This window comes from Macrosteles quadrilineatus, unplaced genomic scaffold (assembly GCF_028750875.1).
Source record: "Macrosteles quadrilineatus isolate MER2022 unplaced genomic scaffold, UCM_ALF_1.0 Scaffold_2__2_contigs__length_208266976, whole genome shotgun sequence".
In the NCBI taxonomy this organism is placed as follows: Eukaryota; Metazoa; Arthropoda; class Insecta; order Hemiptera; family Cicadellidae; genus Macrosteles; species Macrosteles quadrilineatus.
Genome location: NW_026542595.1, coordinates 183,230,154 through 183,256,177, shown reverse-complemented (window position 1 = coordinate 183,256,177; position 26,024 = coordinate 183,230,154). Strand labels below are relative to the sequence as shown.

Below are 26,024 nucleotides of genomic sequence, written 5' to 3'. Positions count from 1 at the left end.
ACACAATTTAAACTTCCGTTTTAAACAGATGTTTCATCACAGTGACTCTGTACTATTACTATTGAAGGATTCTGAAAATTATAATAATATTTCAAAAAAAATGTTGTGCATTATGGCCGTTTTATGTAAGAAAATACAAATATTTTGAAAAAATCATAATTTGTCTGTTATTCCCTACCTGTAAGGGTGTAGAAATCTAAATTAGTGCCATTTTGTCACAAATACTAAGTAGTTTTAACACATACAAATTTTTAACACTAACTTCGTTCCACCCTGTATATGTTTAGGGTCAAAAACTATAAAAAAAAACCATTTTTACCATATAAACCCTCGTTCCTAAATAGCCCGATCATGCTGGTCCGCGAACTCGTTCGAATAAATTTAGGTTTACACTTTTATACCAAACCTCATCAATATCGGATCATTTTTGCTCGAATTATCGTGCTAACGGACACATGAATATATATAAGAATTTGAACTGATTGTGTTTTTGGCCTCTATGGACCTCAAAACAAAAAGTAAATCCGTCCCAGATCCAGGTCAATGAGACCTACGGTAACATCTTATTTCTTTATTTTTATTTATTTAATCCAACAGCATAAATCACCAATTTACAATTTTGATATGTATAATATGACCATTACATTTATTAGTTTATTTATATTTATTCCAACGGCAATATTATTAATTTACAAAGTGGATATATATATAATGACCATGTAATAACAATGCTATCAAAAAACTTAAATCTAAATTGATTCAACATTTCAAAAACAACATCAGTGACAGGAAAATTAAATCTGAACATGACTAGAGAAACAATACAGCGATGAAACATGACATCTATGAAAACAACAACAATGGAAATATCCGATGATAACATTAACAAAGTAACTCAACCATAGCAAAATTAACAAAAATACAAAAATAAAGGTATGAAAATTAACAAATAACAATAAGTGGCACACTAGGCTTCGGGGGCAGGGGGCTATAGGACCCGGTGGCCGAGCGTCTGATGGCTGCGAGGCTGTCACAGAAGAGGGTTAAGGACTACTGATTGCCGGATCGTATGAGCCTGATAATAGCACTGTGCTGGAGGTAGCTTTTTTCTGCATGTTCCAGCTCACAAAAAAGCTGTTCCGAGTGTTCCCTAGTCCTAGTGGGCACCCTGATATTGATCTTCTTCAGGAGGTACGGGCGACTACCTTGCTGTTGAAGAGCTTGAAGAGGAAGGACACATCTGCCACTTGTTTTCTGCATGCTAATGGCTGCAACCTGCAATCCGTAGGATTCTGAAACAATATCGATGGGGACTTCTAAGTAATTGAACCAATCTTGGCGGTTCAGGAACCTAACGAATCGTCTCTGGACTGACTCTAGCTGGTCTAAAAGGACAAGGGACTTGTACAAGATGGTTGTTGCTACGGAGTCTAGCCCATCATTTACTGTTCGACACATATGTTGCTAAAGTGCTGGTCAAACTCAAAGGAGGAGTCAATTAGTGAGTAGTGACACCAAGGTCCTTCTTGTAACTGCATCTTTCCAGCAAGGCTCCGTCCAAGACAAAGTCATTTTCAATGACATTGTTAATCCCTATATGGGAAATTTGCTAAAAGGATAAAGACTGAGGAGAATAAAAGCAATTGGACAACCATAAAGACATCGTAGTTTCATGGATAAAAATTCCCAGATCACATTATAGGCAATTAGAACCAAAAAAAGGAACCACGTGATCAGTGAGTGATCACAAAAAATAAACGTCACGGTCACACTCGAACTCGACTCACGCTCACGCACTCGCAGACAGACACGCCAAGTGCAAGTGCATTGTTTTGTTTTATTTATGTCATGAAATTGTGTTATTTTTTAATGTTCCGTATTTATTCGTTACGGTTAATTTTATTTTTGCCAAATTGTAGTTGAATATGATTCAACTTAATGCATTGCTATTCGTTAATAAATCGTCTTATATAGTTTGCAATAAATCAGTGATATTTGAGTCAGTTTTAAAAGATTAGGCTAGTGTACCTTATCTTGGACCAAGGTTTGATGCAGGTTAAATGTTATTCTTGTTCTTATCAATTAAACTCAGTTATTAATAATTATAACAAAACCTGAAGCAAGGCAACTCTAAGTTTAGGCAAATTAGCAAGTATATGAGAGGGCCGAGCATAAACAAGGCCTGATAGGTTACAACCAGGACCAACTGATATGAGTTAACTTAAAGCTTAAAGTCATGGAAAACACTGAGGAATCACAACTTGCTAGTTATGAAAGTTGTAAGCTTTTGGCCTTATCAACATACCAGTCCGCAAGCGAGAGATGTGAAAACCAGAATATTCTTACAACTATCAAAAGAAAATATGAGGGAGTAATAAATTCCCCTAGAACTTTTGAGTATATCAATGATCTTCATACTCTTTTGAAAGTTTTAGAAAAAAGGTGTGAGCTACAACCAACGGACATTCATGTCTTAGAATATATTTATAGTGTTCTTAACATAAAGACACACAATTTGGATTATCATAAAACAATACTTCATGATACAGGCAAGAGTAGGCCTACTCACAACGTCCATTCCAGAGGTAATTCCTAATTCGCATTGAATAGGCATAACTTATGTTAAGTGAACTTTAATTTACCTGTAGCCAAAATTTATCATAAACTTAAGTTAATCTATGCTTATTGAGGATCCTTGTCAGTATTTATTTACCCGTGTTTCCTTACACTGGAGTTTGGAACAAAATGTTTTAAGACTTATTGTAAACCTACTAAGTACTTAAGATGTGTTTCTTAATTCGTTTGTAAGTTAACAAAAGCTTAAAATGGTAATTCTGGGCAATTAGGCCTACTTGGTCAACCCCAAACTTTTTCTTATTTTACTACGGTCATAAGGATGTTCTCAGAAAATAAGAAACCTATAATTCTAGCCCCGCAAGGTTAGGTTAGGTTGGGTTAGGTTATGACGCTCGGAAGCCAAACCTAGATATAACATGCACATATCATAACCCCGATTCAGGTTATCAATTAACCTAACCTAACATAACATAACGGGACTGTCACAACTGACCTTCCGTGCGTCTCCCGCAAGCCACTGTTATCGCGTGGACTTTGAACCTTTTTATTGCTCGGCAACCTGTACGATGGCCTTGCGGGGCTTGAATTATATGTTTCTTGTTTTCTGAGAACATCCTTACGACCACAGTAAAAAATGAAAAAGTTTGGGTTTGACCAAGTAATTGCTCAGAATTACCCTTAAAATAAGTTACAATAGATAGTGCAGCTTCTTTGATTTGGTTTGAAACATTAAATTCAATGTCCCAAGGACACGACGGTCACTAAGTTAAGTTAGATTAATACAATGCAATTCAAAGATAATTTATTCACAGATAGGCCTATACAAAACAGGATATACATGAGAGAATGTTTTTAACTGGCTGCGGCAACCTGTGTGACCTTATCTAAACCGGAGACCGAGACAGTGTAGCCTACTTGGTGAGACTGTCACTGCAATTTAGATCAAAATACAGTGGAACTAACCTGCTGGATGATATAAATAGGAATGATATCAACCTCCTTATCAGGAGAACTGCAGACGGGCGGGAGTTAAACAAGCTTCTTTGAACTGAATGGCCAAATAAATCATTTGAATCATTTGAACTTTTTGAGGATATCCAGTTTGCCTACTTTTTAAGAAAGTCATGTAGGCTAACTGTAATTTTTTTGAGAACAGAATGAATGACGTTTGGTGGGTAGAAAGGAACTAATGTAAACAGTGTCGAAATAATAAAACTTGTGTTCTAAATGGATGGAACAACCTTTGATCTTTACCGACTTCTGGCTGGAAACGATGTTGTAGGCCTAGGTCTAAACACCAAAAAAACTGTTCCGAACATTAAATGTTTCTTTCCAAAAAGTACCACAAGTGTTTCTTAATTTGTTAGGAACATTTGTTGTAATTTATGTAACTTACAGGTGTTCCAAACTCCAGTGTAAACCTGACTTTAATATTGCTATCCTGGATAACGATTAAACTTCTAGGGCCTACAGTACACCATAGTAAAACCTAACCTGAAATTACTTGACAACAAATACTGGCTAACTAAGTTACTAACTTATCTAAACTAGCCTAGCTTATTTGTTAAACACTCCTTTAAACAAATAATCTATTATTAAGATAAATGATCAAGGACTAGGCCTAACCCAAACAATTAAGACAGTCTACCTAGTCTACTAAGCCTATATATTTTTAAGCTTAGGTAGCACTTAGGTTATTATTGGGAGCCTCTATGTATCCTACTTTAATACTTTTAATTGAAATTGTGACCATACGAAGCTAGGTATTTAAAGCCAAGTATGTATGAATGGAGATGATTGTAGGAGGAGTGGAGCCTATGGGCACAGAAAACATACTACTATTACCTACCCAGAATGCTAACCACGTGGTAAACAGTGTTAAGTACTCGGAGAGAGCTTTGCCTGTCAATTCGTAGGCAGCGCCACCAGCATCGCTATGCTGGTGCATTGTATGCTGGTGGAGCTACTCATGAATTGACAGGCCTAGCTCTCTCCGAGTACTTAACACTGTTTAACACGCGGTGAGAATTCTGGGTAATAGTAGTGTGTTTTCTGTGCTAGGTATGGGTTATAGGTTACTAGCCTAGGTATTTTTGGCTTACTTCCAATGTTTTGGTTAGGCTAAGTCTATTTTTTTCTAAAATTCCTAATGACAGAGGCACCACTAAGAGAATCAACCAATTCCGTCAGTTCCATCCTTCACCTTTTATTTTCTGTGAGCCTATCCTACCAGCTTGTCTATAAGGTGTAGACTTCTATTGAGTTGTTCAATGTGCATCAAAAGCAACAACTGAGATGACACTATGAATCCTTGATCCTCAGTTATCTCATCTCTCATGCCCGGGGAAACAACACATCCTATAGTCCTCGCCACCCTAAGTTGAGGCAGCCAAAGGCCGCACTAGATATACGCCGTGCGGCCTTGGGCTGCCTCAACTTAGGGTGGCGAGGACTATAGATTAGGCATTTACCGGTATCTGGTATCTGACTTGATGGTCAAACACACATAGCAATTCTAATAACCTTGCTTATGTATTGAAAGGCTTACTATGGATTAATGTTGTTTGAAGGGATTGTTTATTGTAGTTTAAGCTGGTTTATTTTTTTTATTTTATATTCATTCCAACAAAAAGACCATTATATAATTGATAAATGAAATTATACAATCATATAATCATGTCTCTTGGGTCTCAGTACATGTCATAGGCCTTCATAAAACTAGTCCAACTTGTGCCTACATGAAACCAACCTTCATAACTGTGTACAAATAAGTTGTTGTAGTCTTATATCCTTCATGAAAGGAAAAGAGTTATTTATCTTTGGAAGACAGGTTGTTTAGCCTAGGCATTGTTAGATATTTACATCATATATTTAAAGTTGAAGGATGAATAACTTATTGAACAAAATGTCTTTTTCTGTAGGAGATGTCCCACTTCAGGCTACCAACAGTAACACAGTGCCTACATTTCATTACTCCCCTCCAAGGCAAAGTTCCTCTGGTGTTATTGGAAATGGCAGCCTAGATCAGCAAAGATTAAACACAAGAGGTATCTTAAACACTTGATTAGATTTTTTATGATACATATACATAATTTACAGTAAGCACAAGCAGTCTGGGCACACGGTTTCTTCTCTACTAGCCGTTCTGTATACATTTCACCCACCCCCTCCACCACACCTAGTCACGAAGACAGCTCGTAAGAAATGACATTACGGTATACAAGTATTTGACCAAAATATTGGACGTTATCTTGAATTTTGAACTTCCGAATCTCCGATTTCTTTAGACTATTTCCGGGTAAATGCACATAATTCGTAGTCTAAAATAGTCTTAAATAAAACAATTTAAAGCCATTTTTTAGGCTTGTCGTATGGATTTACTCGACTATATTGATTGGAATGTCTTTTTCTGTAGGAGATGTCCCACTTCAGGCTACCAACAGTAACACAGTGCCTACATTTCATTACTCCCCTCCAAGACAAAGTTCCTCTGGTGTTATTGGAAATGGCAGCCTAGATCAGCAAAGATTAAACAAAAGAGGTAAGATGAGAGAGATATGATGAGAATTAATCGTTTTCATCTATCAACTCTATATCACCCATGGTTCATGATCGTGAATTTTAGGCCTATATTAGTTGTTACCTTTTAGCAAGTTTTCCATATGGGCTATGGAATAAGCTAATTACTGTAGGTCTCATGGTAAGACGTGATCTCGTGACCGATTTACTTTTTTGTTTTGAGATCCCTAGAGACCAAAAGTAACATCTAAAACTGAAACCTCTATGTAGCAGACCACAGAATCAAGTGAGCGTACATACAAAGATACGCCCTACAAACGATAGGTTTATACATACACAGGGTTGCCACTGGCATGAATTATTTCATTCCACTATGGTGGCAACCCTGGACAGCAGCTGTGATCAAGCATGTTACCGCAGACGACCTCTAGGTAATCACTAGGTCTGCGGAGTAGCAGTACATGTGGCCATATGAGAGCATTCACACGTGCAGTTGGTCGTTGTGCTGCTGCTGCAGCTCTCATATAGTTTTGTTATCCATATTTTTGTCGAATGAGTGAAGAATCGGTTATGCCTTTGGAACACTTGTCTTGCAGAATACCACAAAATTAAGAAGGGAAATGCGTGGGAGGATGTTTGTTGTATTATGGTCTCAGACTTAACAAAACATTAAATTACAAGTCCCCAGAAAATATATTATTCGTAGAAACAGATGCCAGCTGCATCAAAGTTACTATATCTCGGCACAATTGTTGCTTGTATGAAGTGCTATAAATTCAGAACTAATTTAAATAACCATCAGAGTTAAAATGATAAAATTAATAGAACTTGCGTTTGAATAAAAAATGTTAATAAATTTCCTTCAGTAGTTGTTAATTTTAAAATATTGTTATAAAAAAATGAATATTATAAAACTATACAGAATTTTTTGGTAAATTGTATTCAAGTCTAAAAATACCAAAAACATAACATCAGTTAATAAACAACTGAGTGGTATCTACAAATAATTTGAAATTTCCCTATGAAACCGCCTAACAATAATGTTTAATTGATTCTGATTGTTACCTAATTTTCATTATTCTAAAGCTAATTTATTAATAGAAAAACATTGATAATTGTCAATCAATGGTCACCTACCTCGATGTAAAACATTGAACATCAATGTTTCAAAAACAATTATCAAAATCTATGTCACACCTGCAATCTAGTCACTGGAATTATCAATCGTGAAAACTTGTGTGTCGCTGGGCTGCGACAATTCTAGTGAAAACCTAATGACTTCCTAGTACGTAGATTTGTCCCTTGTGTGAACCAGGCATTAGATGTAAGCTATTTTGTGCAACAACTGTAATTATTTTTCCTACACATTTGTGTTCTAGTTGTAACTGAAATTTCCTCAAGAATAGGGAGTAGTTGGCAAGATTTTGCTCGTTATTTAAAGGTGCAAGAATGCATAATTCATGAAATATCACAGGATCCAAGATTTGCTGACGATAAAGCTAAAGCAAAAGCGGTGAGTATTTTTAAATTCATTTTTATTTGGAAAAGAAAGTTTGTTAAAAACTTAAAACAAATTACCTTTTGAAAAGGCTCTTATTTTGGTTTTTGATTAGCCTATTTCCTTGTTTTAGATTTGACTTTGAATAGATAATAACTAAACATAGAGCTCTGTGTTCCGAAATAGGTCTTAAAACAATCCCAATTTTTCAATGATATCTAAACAATATATCTACTGTTTGTTAATAATTACTGGTTTTGAATTTTTCATTAACATTGTGGTTAGAATCTCCAATTGTTAAAAAATGCCATTTACCTATCTTGCTGAACATAGAGTAAGAGTTTCCTAATTTGAGAAAATTTACTGTCAAGTCAAACCAATAATGTTGGTTCACATAATTGAAGGAAGGGAACTGTGACAAAATTACAGAAATATAAATTTAAAATATTGTACAAATTTAAGAAAACCGAATCCATATTAAACAAAAATATGCCCGTTGCAGCAAACCTGCAGACTAAGCCAATTTCCATTTGCCTGATTTTATTTTCACTTAAATCTAGAGATTTAAGTTATCCTCAAATCCGGATCACACCGGGAAACTTAATTTCAAACCATTCTTGAAAACCAACGATTTTCTTTCAACATATTATTCTAACTCTTGGAAATTTTGAAAACGCCATGTTGTGTCTTATTTACAATAAATTTCCAATAACACAAAACCTCTTGGGAAGATAACTATGCAACAACGGTGATCACCTGATCGGAAATTAAGTAAAGAAAAAAAGGGATACCAAAATTTGTGGTTGTGTGTCATTAAAATGTGTCTCACAGAACTTTTAATTTGGGTTGTGTGTAAAAAAAACACTCTGTAGTTAGAGCCAAAATATTTAAATATTCTCAGAGGAATAAAGTTTGTAAAATTTAATCATGTCATTAATAACTAAACTAAGATTATTGACTTGGAAATCAAATAGACAGAAAATGAAGTTACAGACATTTTACAGGCTACAAGATGCATTATTGTTTTAAACAAATATAAAGTTTTTCACTCGTCTTAATATTGACTACTTATCAGATGAATATCTACTGTTTCAGATGCTTCACGAATATGAGAATCAAGCTTTACCTGAAGAGTTGAAGGTCAACCTGATGAAAGCACTGAAGTTGGCAAGGCGGATGGACATTCATGATATCGTGCAAAAACTTTTCCTTAGAGAAATTTGAATTTGACATGCAAAACTATTATTTTAATTTAATAGAGTGTAATGTGTCAGTGTGAATATTGTTGTTTAACTAAAATGTTACTTAAATAGGTTGAGGAATAAACTGCAATTGTAAAGATAACCGAGTTGTTTTATAAAACTGCTTTCCTACAAATTAGGTGCTGCAGCTTCAAACCTGGTAAAACTCTCCTACCAGATATTTATGGTTTGAAACTAAACAAGGATGTACACTGGCTTTTATCATTGACTATACAGGGTGATTGATATAAGTGTGCCAGCCGTTTTATTCGAAAACCATAAGAGATATCAAAAAAAGTTAAACGGTAAGTGCCTTGGACTTTTTATTTAAAAAATTGTAGTAAAGTCGAAAAAATTATTTTAGCCGCCATTTTTCCAGTATGGCCGCCAACTTTGATTTTTCTTACGGAACACCCTGTATTTCATGATGTATTCTGGCAGAAAATGTAATTTTAAGACGATTATATTCTTGTGATTTTTTTCATAAACCTAACCGTTTCAAAGATAATAATGGTTTAAGTTGTGAAATTTTGAATGGTTTTAGAATAAAACAGCTGGCATGCTTGCTTAGGCCTGTATCAAAACTCATTCTCATGCAAAAATTTCAAAACTTTAACCATTATTATCTTTGAAACGGTTAGGTTTATGAAAAAATTTACAAGAATAAAATCGTCTTAAAATCACATTTTCTACCAGAATACATCATTAAATACAGGGTGTTCCATAAGAAAAATCAAAGTTGGAGGCCATATTGGAAAAATGGCGGCTAAAATATTTTTTTTGACTTGACTACAATTTTTTAAATAAAAAATCCAAGGCACTTACCATTTTACTTTTTTTGATATCTCTTATAGTTTTCGAATAAAACGGCTGGCACACTTATATCAATCACCCTGTATATACCTACACCTGACTATATATACCTGTAGGCTGTCAATGCTTTTAGCCAAAGATCCTCTAATAAGATCTCTAGGATATCCAATCCCCCTTTCACAATTATTCAAAATCTCTCAAGATGTGTCACAGAATGTTGAAAAAGTGTATTCATTTTACACAACTCTGCTAGTCTGTCACCTACGGGACCGAGACCATGGTCAGAACAGTAAAAAGAACAAATTACCTGAGGGTGATTTTTCCCAAGACTGCGGGCTTTGTCTAGGATTTAGCACCGATTGGGGAAGACGATAACATTCCCGTGACCGTGAGATATTCAACACGGACAAAAATAAGGGAGTGAGCCAGCCCCCCCCCCATAGTAATACAAATTTTAACAATATTAGTGTTGTATAATCTGAATTATTTTAATGAAAGATGCGCGAAGACATGCAGTGATATTTCCCGAATAGGTGAGGGTAGTGACAGAATGAAGTTAGTGCTAGTCCAGAGTGTCTACTTAAAATGACTTACTTCAAACAAATATTTTATCTACTTCCTTCAAAATATGTTTTAGTTACCGCAGAAGACATTCAGGAGTTTGATGCAATGGCAATGATGTAACATCAAGTTTGCAAGATGTTACATATTTTCCCGTGATCGTCAAAGACGTGGATCAACTTTTCTCAGACTGTGGAACTAAGCTACGTGGTCAAAATAATAGTGAAATAAACAATGACATCATCATCATAACTGATAGGCGATGACACGGTTGGATTATGCGACAAGTCGGATTAGCCGAGATTGAATTAGTGGAGTTCTACTGTATTTAATTTTAATTTGCGGGGACTTAGTGCGGACATTTTTTCTGACACATCCTGAAAAACAATACAAATCCGTAGTGATTTTGACTTGATAGGCTCTTTTATACCTGTTTAGCATATAACAATACAGTTTCGGGATTTGATACCTAGCAGTCAAAATTTATTTATAATTTATAAAGAAGGCTGTGAATCGATGTTCTCTCTGCCAAAATGTCAATCCTGCAGAGAATAATCTTTTTGTTAAAATGTTCTAACCTTTTAATGTTTTTGACTTAAGTATTGTAACTTTCCTCATTTTGATTTTATAGTATGAATTGACCACTGCGCGGGGTTGGGATATCCCCGATCTCCAACCTGCTCCCGTGGCGATACAATTAAATAAATACCGTTCGTCACAAGCCTGTGTTCTATCCCCGAGAACCATTTATTGTACGTGTGTGTCTATGTAGATAGATACAATAGATTTATTTCCATAAACAAATTTTATAACACAATCTGTTCTTGAGATGAAATAAAATAGTTTATTTCTTATTGTGGTTCTTTTATAAAACTTAATAGCTTGAAACTTAAAACTCAAGCATTTAGGGAAGATTTTATGAACCTTGAAGAGGCATAGCTCTCAATGTGTTAGGCTTTTTGGAGGTGATCCGGAAGGTCACCGAGGTCGAAAATTTGGATTTAGCAACCTACTACCCCATTTCATGCAAGGTAAAATGCGTTAGGTTACTGGGTTAATATAGATATATAATTATACAGTTGATGACTGGATTAAATAAATTTAATTTTAAGATTATACTCGTATAAAAAAAAAATATATATTTTTACTCAGACAAAACACTTTTCAAATCCAAATATTACAGTTAGCAAATCCACAATGGGTTCTATTTTGTTTTAGCGAATTTCCCTATAGTAGCTATTACCGTATGTGGCATGGTAAGACCTAGGCCCGGGACCGGTTTACTTTTTTATTTTGATACACCCAGAGGCCAAAAACACCATTCGTTCAAATTTGTATATATGTATATATATATTTAAAGATTTATATATATATGTGTCCGTGAACGTGATAACTTGAGTAATTTTTGTCCGATTTTGATAAAATTTGGTTTAAAGGTGTAAGGAGGGATAAACTTGAATGAGTTCGCGAACCAGCATGATCGGACCATGGGAACGGGGTTTTATGGGGTATAAATTGGTTTTTCTCATTTTTGACCCTCAAAACACAAAATTTCCCGATTTCTCTCTAGCCCTTTTTAAAGAGCTCAAAAAAAAAAAAAAAAATTACTATATCAAAGTGTTTTTGTACGGTTATTGGTAATGGAGAAAATTCAAAAGATTGTAAATTTAAAATTCCCATGTTATTCTTATGGAGAATATTGTAAACTTTGTAGTTTGCTTGTTTATGGATATATTTTGATCAAACTTGGCAAATTTATTTATTTTATACCAAGCTATTAATATTTTACCAAAAAACACACTTTATTAGTTTCCTTGTAGCAGCAACCCTAGGTACTCACTAAAACTTATGTAATTTAAGTAGATTTAATTGAAAATCAATTCAGACAAATGGAAATTCGCTTAGTCGGCAGGTTTGCTGCGGCGGGGGTATTTTTTTTTTTAGTACTATCTCTGTTTAACTAAATCTAAAAAATGTTTGCTTTGTATTAGTGTGGCTAATGCAATGTCTGTGTTATTGTTAATCTGGCTTAATAAACAATTTGGTTTGATTTGATTTAGATGGTGAGAAGGTGTCCAGACCCCCAGTAAAGCCTCTAAACTTTCTTGATCATTTTGGTGATGAAGATCTGATGGCCATCTCTATTCCTGACTTATTTAATGAGATTGTTAACCAACTTTACGAAGGTTTGTACATCTTCTACTGCCATACTCATTTTAAGCTTACACTAATTTAACTACCCACTACTGTTGTTGCTTTCACAAATAAGTGTGAGCCCTTTTTAGCATTTTGTGACAAACAATAAAGTGGGAAGGTAGTTTTTGTGGGAAGGTAGTTTTTGGATTAGACTCTTTTGGTAATTTATTCAAGACTTATTTGTGACATTTTACACTTTCATTACACACTCTCAGGCAAGCTAAAGACATGCAATCTCATAAAAGACATATATGTCCATAGAATGCAGCACGAAGAACCAGAGAATTGATTTGCTTAGGTGTCTAAAAATATGTATGGTTATTAAAATTAGGTTACCAAAACCATGGATTAATTTGACTCAACCTACTCAAAATACTAGTTGATTTCAATGGTTTTTTACAATGTATTTATTTTGCTGCTAATTGACTAAATTAATCAAACTTAACACATTCGCTGCTGAAACCTTTAAACAGGCGCTCGCCAATGGCGGCGAGGCCCGGGCGGAGCCCCGACGCGCTAACTGAATCAGCGATCGCTATTGGTATTGAAATATCTCAGTAAGACGAATCACAAAAGAGCATTGGTGATTGTTCTGCGTTACTCCGAAAGTGGACGTAGTTCACTGAAACACCCAAAGGTAGCAGCACTGCCTGGATCAATAACCAGAGTCTTTGTAATACGGCTCGAACTGAGAAAATCCCCGAAAACGGGACAAAAGCATTGCCAGACGGGATTTTACGGGCAATTTTTGTACCAACCTACACCAGAATAAAGCTCGCATTATAAGCTACAGGCTGGTAAAGATTACAACGTTCCCCGACAATGGCTGAGCTCACATTGAAACAATAAACATGACATGGCGCGCTCCCCCACCCATCCATGCCAACAATCACAACATGGACTTTGATAGTTGCTTCACAACTAAAGTAATAAAATCCCTTCCAAAGGATGAATGCAACCCTTCCATGTTAAGAAGGTGGGAACTGGCATTCCAGTATATAACCAACTCCAGAACTCCCCCCAACCTTAACCTAAGATAAACCTGTCCAAGCAGCTAGCTAAATACATAATAGGCCTAGTTTTTATATAAAATATTATATGTGTGTGTATATATAAAGTTGTGTACATAGTTGTAAATAGACTAATGAGATGTGGCAACCCTGCATAGTTGACAACAGCCATCAGCCATGAAAGCAGCCATCTTGTAATTTATAAACTCTCTCTACACTTGACAAAGTCCCTTAGGGGACAAAATATTGTGTGCAAAATATTTTTCTACTTGTTCTATGGCCTACCCACACTTCTTTCAAGGTAAGCTAGCTGCTATCCTCCTTTTTCTACCATTTAAAATAAAGTTTTAAGATAATCGAACTGACATCCCAAATGTTTTTGAAAAAGATTGTATCCGCGATGTTGCTCGTACAGGTTGAGAGCGCAGACTGATTTTTGGCGAATCCCCACCCCATACAAAACCGGTTAAGAGCCACTATAACCACCTACCCTCAGGCTTCACCAGGAAACGCACGAGCTCTAACCAACCACATAATTAATGTTGTCCATAGGGGTTCTTTCCTTGGTAAGTACAAGTAGTGCAGACTTTACTTTCACAGTCTAAGCAGCTTAAACATAACTAACCCGCCCTTAGTCAGTTTGACTGCAGATTAAACACTTTCAAAGTAATGCTCTTTTTTTGGCAGGTTGGATGTGTGAAACTGATAGCAACATGTCGAAAAGAAGAAATTCCCTATCTAGTGGAGACCAAATGGATAAAAAACCAATTAGGCCTGTTTTGCCTATTGTTCAAAAAGGTGTTATATCTATCACATTGTTTTTTATTATATTTTTAGTTGTGACCTTGGTAATTTACAACATCCATGAATTTTTTGTAAACTTTAATGTCACTTTTATCAGTGGTGTACTGATATATTGTGGATTGTTCGCGATTGCTGTTTTATTCGACAGTATGCTACTAACTTTCTATGACATTTTATTGCTCATCAAAACAATTCAGTCTAAGGGTGTAAAATGGTTCTTGCTAAACTGTCTTAAGAAAACTCCTTATGTAATTTTATCCTGGTTTAAAAATGACGAAATTGTGGAAAATCCTCAAGTTAATAGTTGGGATATGATAGGACTAACAATATACCACTTTATATTATGGTTAGGTAAGAATCTTTACTACAAAGGGACTGCCGCAACTTTAAAGTACTGTATTATAAAGCTAATTCGTCTTGCAAATAAAGTATATAAGTATTTTATTGAAGTGGAGATTCATACTTCTTTAAGCGATACAAGTAACATTTACCAATGTTTAAAAGAAAGGAACATTGTAACTCAGTTAGCTAACAAAATTTCAATGTCTTCAAAATATTTATTCAATTTTTTTTGTTATTTAAATTTTTTATATTTTTTTGCTATTCCACTGTGCTCAAGTTTCCTAGAATTGTTTGTTACTGTCATTGACTTTATATCTACTGTATACCTGATACTGTACCTCAGTACAGTAGAGACCCCCTTATTAACCTAACGGAACCGGACCTAGGTCGGATAACTCAAAAGTTTGGTTAAAACGAGTAATCCCTAAAAACTAAAAAAAATGAAATGCTATTCATTTGGAATTATATAACCATTATTCTGAAGTCTGGACCATAGAAAAGTCACAAATAAACTCAAAAACACGGTAAAGTAAAATACTTTCAGTGGAATAAATTATACTCGTAGATAGAGTCAATAAAAATTCTATAATCCCTTTAGTAATTTATGCTTTCCATATTTATTGTAATTCTGTACAGAACTTATTGTCAAAATTTAAGATACAAGCAACCATTTTGTAGGCTTGAGTCACAGAAAGGATAAATACAAATTAGCTTATCAATGATACAATCATGAACAAATTAGCTCAGTACAAATTAGCTTATTCTTAGTAACATCCTTAGAGTTTAGCGTATTGTTCCCATCGCCAAGCGTGGGAGCAGAAATGCCGAGATTCCTAGAATGCAGCGGTTAAACCGAACTGCTCTCAAAAAAGGTTTAAACAAACTGTAATATTTTACAAGCAATGGCGGATAATTGGTTGATGCAAGGTGGTTAAAAGGGGGTCTACTGTACTTGGTACTGTATTAAGGCTTTGACAATTAGTTAAAAGGTTGACTTGATGGTAATTAAGAATAGACTATTTGTCGATGAGAATAGATGACCTTAGCCCATCAGCACAGATGGGTCATGTGGCTTAAGACAGGCAAAAATGTGTGAAACAAAGAAAAAATATTTTATTTTCTTACTATTTTTACACAATCCTACTAAAAGAAATAACTTATGACTGTTTATATTTTGTTTGTACAACAATAAAAAAATTGGGCTAAAGTATCTGCCACCGAAATATTAAGAAACATGGCAAATGTATCTACTGCTGTCTTTATAATTTAAGAAAGAGATTATCTTTTAAAATATTGTAGACCTATGGTAAATTTGAGCAAGACTTTTGCCCTAGAGAGGTGTTCACATAAAAATATTTCTTGTAAATTATAATGTATGGGGTATGTCATGTACAATGTTAAAGTAATTCCTTAAAGCTTGAAAAAGGGGCATCATAGTAGCACAAACCAGATGGTTCTTGTACAAATACCAAAGTCATTTTGCAGAATTGACAAAAATATCCGCTTTCCGTTCTCAATCTGCAACATATCACCAAAGGGACCATATCACTTGGGATGACATCTAGTCGCGAACCCCTCAAAAGTTGAACCGAACGTCTCCCATTGACGTGTAGCGTTGCTTAAATACCTAGTCGCAAGAGCACGACTCATCCATTGATCCTGGGCCTTAAACAAATATATCACTTACTTGTCCAGGAAAGGTAAAGTTGTCACTAATATTTCTTCATTTGTACCAAGCCATGTATGCAAGACTGGAAAACAAGACTGTTGTTCCTTTGTACTGTAAATTATTGTATAATGTATTTTAATGTAAATAAACAATACAAAAACATCACTCAGTTTTATCTATGTTTGAATCCTTTTATTTGTATTTTAGGAAATAATTAATACTTTTTAGTGTGCGAAAACAATAATTACTGGGTATAATTTTTGCTAAAATCTTTGAATTATAAGTGTAGAATGTTTTTACAACTTTAGGCAAGTGCCAAACTTTCGCAACTTATATTTCTAAGAGTTGCTTAGCCTCCGGATTACTGAATTATACTTGTACCTGCATATAGTAATTCTTTGTTGTTGTTTTGGCAAATAATTTAGGTACTTCTGAACCACGATCAGGCCTTAAGGTGTCAAGTAATCACTTCTAGAAAGCCTAGACACTGAATCCATCCAGTCGTGACGCATTATCCCTTACCGTTGTTACCATTGTTAGTCTTTCACTCGTTACTGACAGTAGTACTACATATGTTTTGTGTTATTGTTTTATATTTTGATTGAGTTTTTGTTAAATTAGAAATACACAACCTTTCTTGAGTTCAGTATAATTATTTAATAATTAATCTAATGACATGGTGCCGAAACCCACACGGAATAGAAATAAGAGAAGAGGTATGATTTTAAGGAAGATGACGATATCCATACAAACCATACAGAAGACAAAGATAATAATGTAAAACCACCAAAATGTCTTGTGGTTTCAAGTACTCAGGGCTCCATTTTTTTACTAGTAAAGACCTTTTCTTTGACGTGCATATCAACCTATGCTTACATTAAAGATTTTCTTCCAACTCCTTGTAGGCCGTCCCCCTGGAAGAGAAGGATATTGATAATTGCTTTAAAAGGTTGGTTTTCATTATTAATATCTAGATACAAATAAGTATTGCCGTATCTATGTTGGTTAACAACATATTATGCCGTTCCGGGACTTTTTTTAACACACTGCATATTATCTATCAGACTCTCGGGCTCCGCACCAGTGGCTCTGGAGTTTCCCATGTTAACCTTATGAGTACTCATATTTAAATGGAATAAATTAATCTTAACAGCTGTTTCAATTAAACAAGTTGATTATTACAGGTTACGTACCTTGACGTCCACAATTCCTTAGTCGGTATCCGTTGACAGCCGACTACTATGTAGTCGAAACTATAGTCAACGGATACCGACTAAGGAATTGTGGACGTCAAGGTACGTAACCTGTTATAATTGATTACCAATTCCGGAAGGCTTCAACATGAATAAACAAGTTGGTTCTGTTCTATGATATTCAATAGCATTAGTTACAAGGATTACCAACAGGGTGCAGCACTATTTTGCAACCAAAAGGTGAGTGAGCGTAGCGAACGAACTTCAACCTGGAGGCGAGTTAGCGTAGCGAACGAGCTAACCTGAAGGCAAGTGAGCGCAGCAAACAAGCTCCAACCTAAAGGTGAGTGAGCGTAGCAAACAAACTTCAACCAGGACGTGATTGAGCCATGCGAACAAGCTCACTTATGAAGTTAAACGGGGCAAAGCTCACGGGTACAGCTAGTAATAATATATTTGGCACTCAATCTTAATACCGTATCTTTAGAGTCAGTCTGAAGATGGCACCATAGAGTGCCGAAATATATTAACTACTAGGCCTAGTATATTAATTATATAATTTATATTTAATTGAAAATTGACATAGTTGTGTTGTTATAAGTGCTTGATCGATTCTGTAGGGGCGGACCTTGTCCTGTTGCACGTCAGCCACTGATGGGTTATTTGCGCTCGTTATAAGTGCTTAACAACAAAACATCCGCAAAACCACTAAAACAACTAGTTAGGTAGACTTCTCATCTCATTTTAAAATTTGAAGCTCGTTTTTTGTGTCTAGTTCATGTCCTGTGAAACTAATCGCTAGTGTCGACAAAATTTTTGCGACGAGTTAATTGCAGCTAGGGGACGAGTTATTGTTTATGAGAAGATCGTTTTATTTGGATAAACGAGGTTGTAAATTACTGAAATAACAAGAAACAAAACACAACCTCTAGAGTGCACCAGACAGAACTAACAATAAAATTGGCTTCAGCTGCTTCATAAGGGTGAAATATACTAAGAGAGTATGTTTTATCCATGGCAAAACCGGAAGGATATAAATATACTATATTATGTATAATATGAGTGTGGTGATGTTTGGGAGAGGGGGTGGTTAAGCAATTTCCGCTTCAGGGTGCTCCAAACCTGGCTATGCCACTAACAACTTGCTAAGTTTCATAAAGATTGGTTGGAAAAATTCAAAGACGAAAATGTATGTAAATCATTGATTGTATGAGACGCTTACAAACGAAGCTGCTGGGCTTTGCGATGGTCGTGTGTAACTATCACATCGCTGCATTTGTGGGACCGATATGATAGTTGATGTTTCCAACATGGCAAGAAATCATTGCGGGATATAATCAGAGGTGGTGACATGATCACAGGAGATAGTTATGGATGTTGCTATAGTTACAAGATGATGTGATCAGCAATGTGGCTGTGATTATGAGCAATCATCAATCATGCTGGATACCCTGTAAATTGTATTATATTGATTGCTTATAATATAAACTAAACTTATAGAGGATAAAGTAAACTAGTATCAGTCTAGCAGAAAACCTTTATTAGAACCGCTGGAAGATTATTTTAATTTATCATTTCATTATTTACAATAATCTGAGGACAATTTTCAAGATTCCTAATTAAAGCTTAAAAAAGAAAAATCACACTGTTAAACAAAAACTAGTATAACATTTGAATCAAATGACTAATAAATCTTAACAGCACAATTCATACAAGTTCTTTCAGTTTAAATTTTCAAAATGACGATTTCCCTCGAATATTACTCTAGTCACTAGTATATTTTCTTGGTACATGAATCAATTGTAGCCTATTTAAGTTTCAGTCTTTCTTTAACTGGTACATCCAGTATATAGTATAACTTGTATTGTAGAAACAGTACTAAGATTCTCCTAGTAACAAAGAAGCAATTTAAAGAACATTTAAGATTTGCAAAAATAGTAAAGTAAAAAAAATAAAACTTCTGAACGATGAGCACATTTTTATACCTCAGCAGCTCATTCTGGTCACTGCACGCTGATCTCTACTTTTTAAGTGGAGAACTTAACATCACTGTTGGAACTTTACTACACAATAACACTATCCGAGGTATAAAAAACTTTGACGTAAAAGACAACAAACAGAAAATAAAACAAAGGGAGTGTTGAGTCTTTAAATAAAACAAAAACTAGCTTGATATCATAACATTAAACGGTGTACGTATTTCTTGCGACGGAGCCAGATTTTTCCATTGTGTCCTTGTGAATCTGATAGCCGATCTGCATCTTGGGTCCAATTTTCAATCGGTCCTTAAGTTTCTTTCTGAAATTCAAAAGAGACAAGTTATTGTTATTTTTTGGCAAATAAATTTGGGTTAGACTTAAGGGTTGACAGACGACCAAGTCAAAGACCTGTTTTTCCTTGACAGGTTCTATGTACATCCACGCCTTTGAATCCAACGTGAATGGGCAAATAAGAAATTAAAAGAAGCATTACCCAACCTTTTTTGGACAAAGTATTGTTTTTGTCAAGATTTTAAAGTTTGAGTTTCCTGTGGTAATATCCATTTTGAGCCCCTTTGAACCAAGGCAACACTAAATAAACAGGCCGTAATGCTCATCTGGCATGATGTCATCATAGCCAACGTCAATGACGTAATGATATTTTTTTAGTTAAATTTTTGTTTTCCAAGAAAAGATTAAAACAAGCAGCTGATCACAAACAGCAAACGTTACGTCATTGCCGTCGCCTACGATGACGTCATGACAGAGGAGCATTACAGCTTGTTTATTTAGTGTTGTCTTGCTTGAACACGAAAAAGAGATTTTCAAAGTGATGTGTATGTGTGGATGTGTACACACTACAGACTACCCCTGTGGTCCATATTTTTATGAAATTTAGTAGATATGTGGGTAATCCAGTAATCCATGAGATCTACAGGTGTTTTTTTTTTCAAATTTTGATTCTAAATGGCAATTTTTTATTAGGCTACAAATACATAAAATTAAAGACAAATTTATTTTTCAGGAAAACAGCTTTAACAATTTTGATTTAAATTTAGTATGTTATGGTAATTTCAACACTTAAAAAATGGTACAGACCCCCCAATGCTGTAAAAAGTGATTGCTACTTTTTTTATTTTCCCCATAAAATATCATAGTTAATAAAATATGAAATGTTCAATTACGGGTAGCACAGAAGTGTTGGAATATTGGCTTTCAAGGGAAAGCGGTCCAATCCAAACCAATGTAATGTTTTGTGGATATTCCGGGAATCAAAACCGTCCCTTTCTCACTGAAGTCTGAGAGATACTAAGTCTAAGTAAAAACCCAAATATTTACCCGATGGCTATTACTGCTTCGGACTTGGCTTTTGAAGCGTCAGCAGTCCACAGAGCGATCTTGTCTGCCTTGCCTCGAATGTTGACAACAGCACCACATATCTCGTCACCCCACTCGTCAAATGCTTCTCCTATCATACACAGCAGCTGAAACAAACCATATAATGTGTTTGGAATTTCACTTTATGCTTCATACAGTACCCGATCCTCACCAAAATGGTTTAAAAGTTAGATAACCTAAAAGATCGGATTAAATAATATGAGTTATTACATGAAAGAAAAACGTAACTGCATAGGCCTACATCAATGCTTAATTCCACAGTTTTCTTATAGAGAATATCCAAACAATAGTGAAAAAATGCAATGTGATTGTGTTGACTGAACCAACTCAGTGAGCTGTAGAAAACAAGCTGAATTATCCATAATGCAGTAGGCCTACAGCACATTTTACTCTTGGAAGTGGAACTTTCTTTAAAAAAAATACACCAAGTTGAATTTTAACTGTAAGCAGTTAATACAATATTATTGTGAAACACTTTCTTACACAAATTATTACAATTAGGCTATATATATTTCACATCAGCTTCATCACATAACTAGACCTGCACAACCATAATTTTATTTTCTCATTTAAGCGCTAATCAATTAGAAGCTAATACTAGCCTTGTGTCCTCCACCATCATTGCAATAACAGCCCAAAGAGACTAATTCAACGCTCATTAGGCCTAATCCAGCCCTTTCAAAGAACACTGGTATGGCCCAAGATTCATACAAGGCAGATTAGATAGTACAACTACCAACTGTAGTTATATTACCAGATTCATTAACAAAATCTATATTAATTAATATAGACTAACATAGACTAACTTGAGCGTACGTGATACCAATATTAAATTTACAACATATTAGGATAACAGAAATTTGATGGTAGTTACTAGAAGAAAATCAATAGAATTGTAGAATCAATATGAATTTGTAATTAACTCATTAGTAAACAAATATAAAATTATGTCAAACTTACAATTTCTAACCAGAAGTTATCTAATTCAATGTCTCTCTGTTTACGCTCCAGGTTGATCAACCAACGACCACCTCTGACATTTCTAGGGTCTTCCCACATTGGACGAATCCCTTTCTTAAATAACGAGTAGTCTGTGCCTTGCCTCAGCTCACTGGCTAGTCTTATGTGGTTGTACAAACTGTAACAATAGATAGATTGTTAAGAATACTTATAGAAAATAAAATACTAAGCACAAAGCAGAGCAGATTAACACAGAATATCACAAAAGTGGCGGCTGGTGGGTTACAGTAGTGGGAAGGCATAACATTTTTTGGAAGGTTACTGGTTGAAACAGTAACTGGTTACTGGTTGTACTAATGAAACAGTTGGTCTTATTAATTAATTATCGATTTAGATGAGGAAGTACCTTGGTGCAAATTTTAACCCAAATATGAGTGACTGGAGTGTCATGGTCTGTGTAGCTTTGTTACTGACGAATACCAGATGTTACATACCAGTGCTCGCCTAGTAATCAATAGGTCACCCATGCGACCCTGAGAAAAGTGAAAAGCATTTTAATGGTTTCGAAACTAGACCCAGCTGTCCCTGCTCATTGGTGGCGTTCACATCTCAATTGATAATGATATTGATGACGATGATTTCGTTCTCAGTACTAACAGGATTTACAATTTCATGTAAAGCGAGTTCCAAGATTAAATTACAGGCTACCATCTTCAGTAGAACCACAGTAAATAGCAAAGGTTAATTTTAAAGCTTTTATATTGAAAATGATACAGGCATAAAACAATACAGTTAATACTGTAGCCCTTTGTAATTTGTTAATATAACTTTTTAATACCTCCAAAAGTCTTCTACTGTGTCAAAACTAATAATTTCACGTTGACTTTCTTCCCAGGACTTTTTTTTGTCGTTTTCAAAGTACCATAGGGTCCACACATGATTTAATGGATGTTTGTATAGAAGTTCTGGTGAAATGTCTTCTAGTGCTTCGGCTTTGTCAGCAGTCTGGCTCTGTAAAACAAAAGCTATTATTAGAGAAATATAGGCCGAATGTATCTCAGGTCAATGAGGTCAAAATACAAAAAGGTTGACAAATATATTTGTAGGTAGGAGGCTTATGTGATATGATGTGTGTGTTAATAATAAGAAAATATTACCATTGTTGGGCTGAATTTGGCTATAAAAATGCATTAGCCTACTAACTTACTACAAAAAGTAAAAAATTGTGTAAAGACAAATACTTAACCAAAACTAAGTTTTGGTTGAAACGGGAGACGAAAATTTGATTGGTTATGGTATCCCTGAAACCAAGCATCAATCAATGGAATGGAGGCACAATACGTCCTGGGCAAAAATCAAACCAAAGCAAATCTTGACCTCGAAAGGTCATGTGCACAGTTTTCTGGGACAGAAAAGGTATGTTGCTTATTCATTTTTTGCCGCGCACGAGGCCAAACAATCAATCAATATTTTTACTTTGAGACACTCAGGATACTGCCCCGCGCAATTGAAGAATAAGCGCCGAGGAATGCTCACAAAAGGAGTGGTTTTCATTCATGACAATGCTCGACCACACACAGCAAATGTGACGAGGACACCTCTTCAGGGCTTTTGCTGGGACGTTTTTGACCATCCTTCGTACAGCCCCGACCTCGCTCCAAGCGATTTTCATTTGTTTTGCAATCTGAAGTCTTTTCTTGGCAGTCAGCGGTTATTCGAGCTGAAAGAACGTGTTACCTCATGGTTAACTACACAGTGGCAACATTCTACAAGGAGGACACTCAAACTTGTACCACGTTATGACAAATGCCTCAAAAATCGCGGGAGTTATGTCAAAAAATTATTAATTAGGTTGGGTTAACCTTACCTAACTGACCAAACGATATATCGAATAACTTAATCGATATATCGATCGATATTTTCATTTGGTTGTTTGTGCCAACAGATGGAAGTGTAGCCTACCCTGTAATTTAAATGCGTTTGAAGATACTACTACTTGTAAGAGGAGGAATATGGATTGAATATTTACAATTGAATAAAATAATTGATTTAGTGAATGTGGGACATAAACAGTGCAGCCAATCATATCCTTAGCCTAACTTAATTAGGTACCTATCAGAACTAACAAACTTAACTTACCAATTGCAATTACAGTAACTTAGGTGACTTTAAGTGTTTAGGAGGAGGGACTAAACTTTCTGTACTAAAATATGACTGGCTCGCCTTTCCTCCAAAAAATTACAATGTGGCTCTCAAGGAACAAGTTTTGAGACCCCTGACCTAGGCCTAGTCTCGGGACCAAAAATCAAGACAAAAATTGTGGTCAAGTTATAAGGGGAAGTAAGACCATTTATTCGTCTATGGATAAAACTAGAATAGTTTCATTTTTATGGGAGAAAAACTATTATCAAGTAAAGCAGAAGACATATGTCATGGTCCCAATTCCGCAATAGGCCTAGCACTTTTAGTATTAGTGATTTTATAGACATAAATTGTATTATTGGTGAATAAATTGGTACACCCTTAAAGAATAAAAATTTGAATGTTCATTTCTCACTACTACTATAATAATTACCTCTATTTCTTCTGGTTTAGCAACAGCCATCTCAAATAAAGTGAAATCCCCACAGTCACAGGTATTTCACGACTTCACGTTCACGTCGTGGAAAGATAGGTTTACGGTTTCTCGAAAAGTCCTAGCCCGACCAAAGCCTTGTAAATATGTATAATTTTTTTCCTCTATCACAAAGGTGTATAAAGTGAAAATTTGAAAAATTATTCCTATGTATGATCATGGTGGAAGGAAAATACATACAAGGTAAAATATAAGGATTGAGAGAATTCTGTTCTTTATATTTTACGGTATGCTGAAGTATTACAGATATAGTATAGTATAGTACAAGGTTAATAAAAGTCTGAAGACTTTTAATGGCCCATACTAGAAAAACTAAAACTCTGCACACATTTATGGCATGTTATGAAGTACTTTTTGGGCATCCGCATAACCGCCATTTTGTGTACATCCCCAAAATGGGGGATTTCGGTGGAAACTCAAAATTTTCAAACAGTAAGAGCCATCGAATGAAGGTCCTAATAAAAGAAAACCAACAACGCAAACTAGGGGTTTATTTCTATCTCAACCCAGTAAAAAATGGTAGTCAATTGAAATTCTCAGAAGGCATGTTATGAAGTACTTTTTGAGCCTAATTACTATTGGTTCGAAAACCCAAAATGGAGGATTTTGGGGGAAACTAAAAAATTTTACTCAAACAGCTACAACAGTTACTAGATTAGGAACTTAATGTGACGTCATTTTGGAGCAGACGTGCGTGGTAGCGGCCAGCGGCTCACGTCTGGCGTGCGAATAGCCACTGCATAATACCGATAATACGTACCTATACTCCTTAGTTTTATCATAGATAAAAGGAATATATACATGAGTAGACATAAAAGGAGCAGTTTGGGTTCATGAAAGGTAAAAATACTGACCTAGCACTCCTAGCAGTTGAAAGACACATAAGCGAGATAGTTTTAATCATGTTGATGAGCCTAAACCAACAATAGTTTATCTTGACTTTACTAAGGCATTTGACTTAGTTAATCAAGACATATTATTACATAAACTAAACCAGTTATATGGAATTCAGGGCAATTGTTATAAGTGGTTTGAGACTTTTTTAAATGAAAGAAAACAAATGGTTAAATAAAAAAAAGTTTATTTAGATGTATGTTCTCAAAGGCTTGGCGTCCCTCAAGGGGGAGTGCTTTTGCCCAATTTTATTCACAATTTATATTAATGACATGCTATCAATGGATTTAAAATCGAAGATATACTGTATGCTTTTGCTGATGATACATCTTTAGTATGCCAGTGCCAACAATTATGATTTACTGAGAATGAAAATTAATAATGTGGAATGTAATATCATATTGGATAGGCCTAATAAGAAAACAAATTAATCGTCAATACTTCTAAATCTAATGAAATGAAATGATATTTACTTACAAACCTCATTTGACAGAGTCGTTACTCGTTGAAAGAAAGAGATCGATCTACGTTGTCATTTAGTTACTTGTTTTCGTGATTGTCGCTGTACAAACACTAATTTGGTTGATTCCGTCAAGTATCTTGGCCTTCATATAGATTCAGATTTAAAATGGCATTCACATGTTAATCAACTAAAAAAACGTAGACAAATTAACTATAATTATTTCTTTCATTTGAGACAGTTTATTACTCCTAAACTTCTTAGAACGCTATATT

At 35.1% G+C, this 26,024-nt stretch overlaps 2 protein-coding genes across 6 annotated transcripts; one reads left to right on the top strand and one right to left on the bottom strand.

Moving 5' to 3' along the window:
• The first annotated feature begins 1,837 nt into the window (after positions 1-1,837).
• Positions 1,838-16,335, top strand: LOC128987927 (uncharacterized). 5 transcript variants are annotated; one of them, XM_054409025.1, is made up of 5 exons: positions 1,838-2,585; positions 5,499-5,624; positions 5,996-6,118; positions 12,270-12,395; positions 14,103-16,335. In XM_054409025.1, the coding sequence occupies exons 1-5, from the start codon at positions 2,237-2,239 to the stop codon at positions 14,930-14,932; spliced, it is 1,554 nt and encodes a 517-aa protein (XP_054265000.1). In that variant the 5' UTR covers positions 1,838-2,236; the 3' UTR covers positions 14,933-16,335. The 5 variants fall into 5 exon arrangements, with proteins under 5 accessions (XP_054265000.1, XP_054264999.1, XP_054265003.1 ...); XM_054409024.1 differs by having other exon boundaries at positions 5,993-6,118; XM_054409028.1 differs by lacking the exons at positions 12,270-12,395; positions 14,103-16,335 and adding exons at positions 7,476-7,609; positions 8,690-8,938 and having other exon boundaries at positions 5,993-6,118.
• Positions 16,336-18,946: 2,611 nt separating this feature from the next.
• On the bottom strand, positions 18,947-24,433 carry LOC128985861 (eukaryotic translation initiation factor 4E-1A-like). Its single transcript, XM_054405806.1, has 5 exons — positions 24,336-24,433; positions 22,599-22,771; positions 21,761-21,938; positions 20,741-20,886; positions 18,947-19,721 (listed from the first exon to the last, which is right to left on the bottom strand). Exons 1-5 carry the CDS (start codon positions 24,363-24,365, stop codon positions 19,607-19,609), a joined length of 642 nt encoding a protein of 213 aa, XP_054261781.1. The 5' UTR covers positions 24,366-24,433; the 3' UTR covers positions 18,947-19,606.
• Between the last annotated feature and the right edge of the window lie 1,591 nt (positions 24,434-26,024).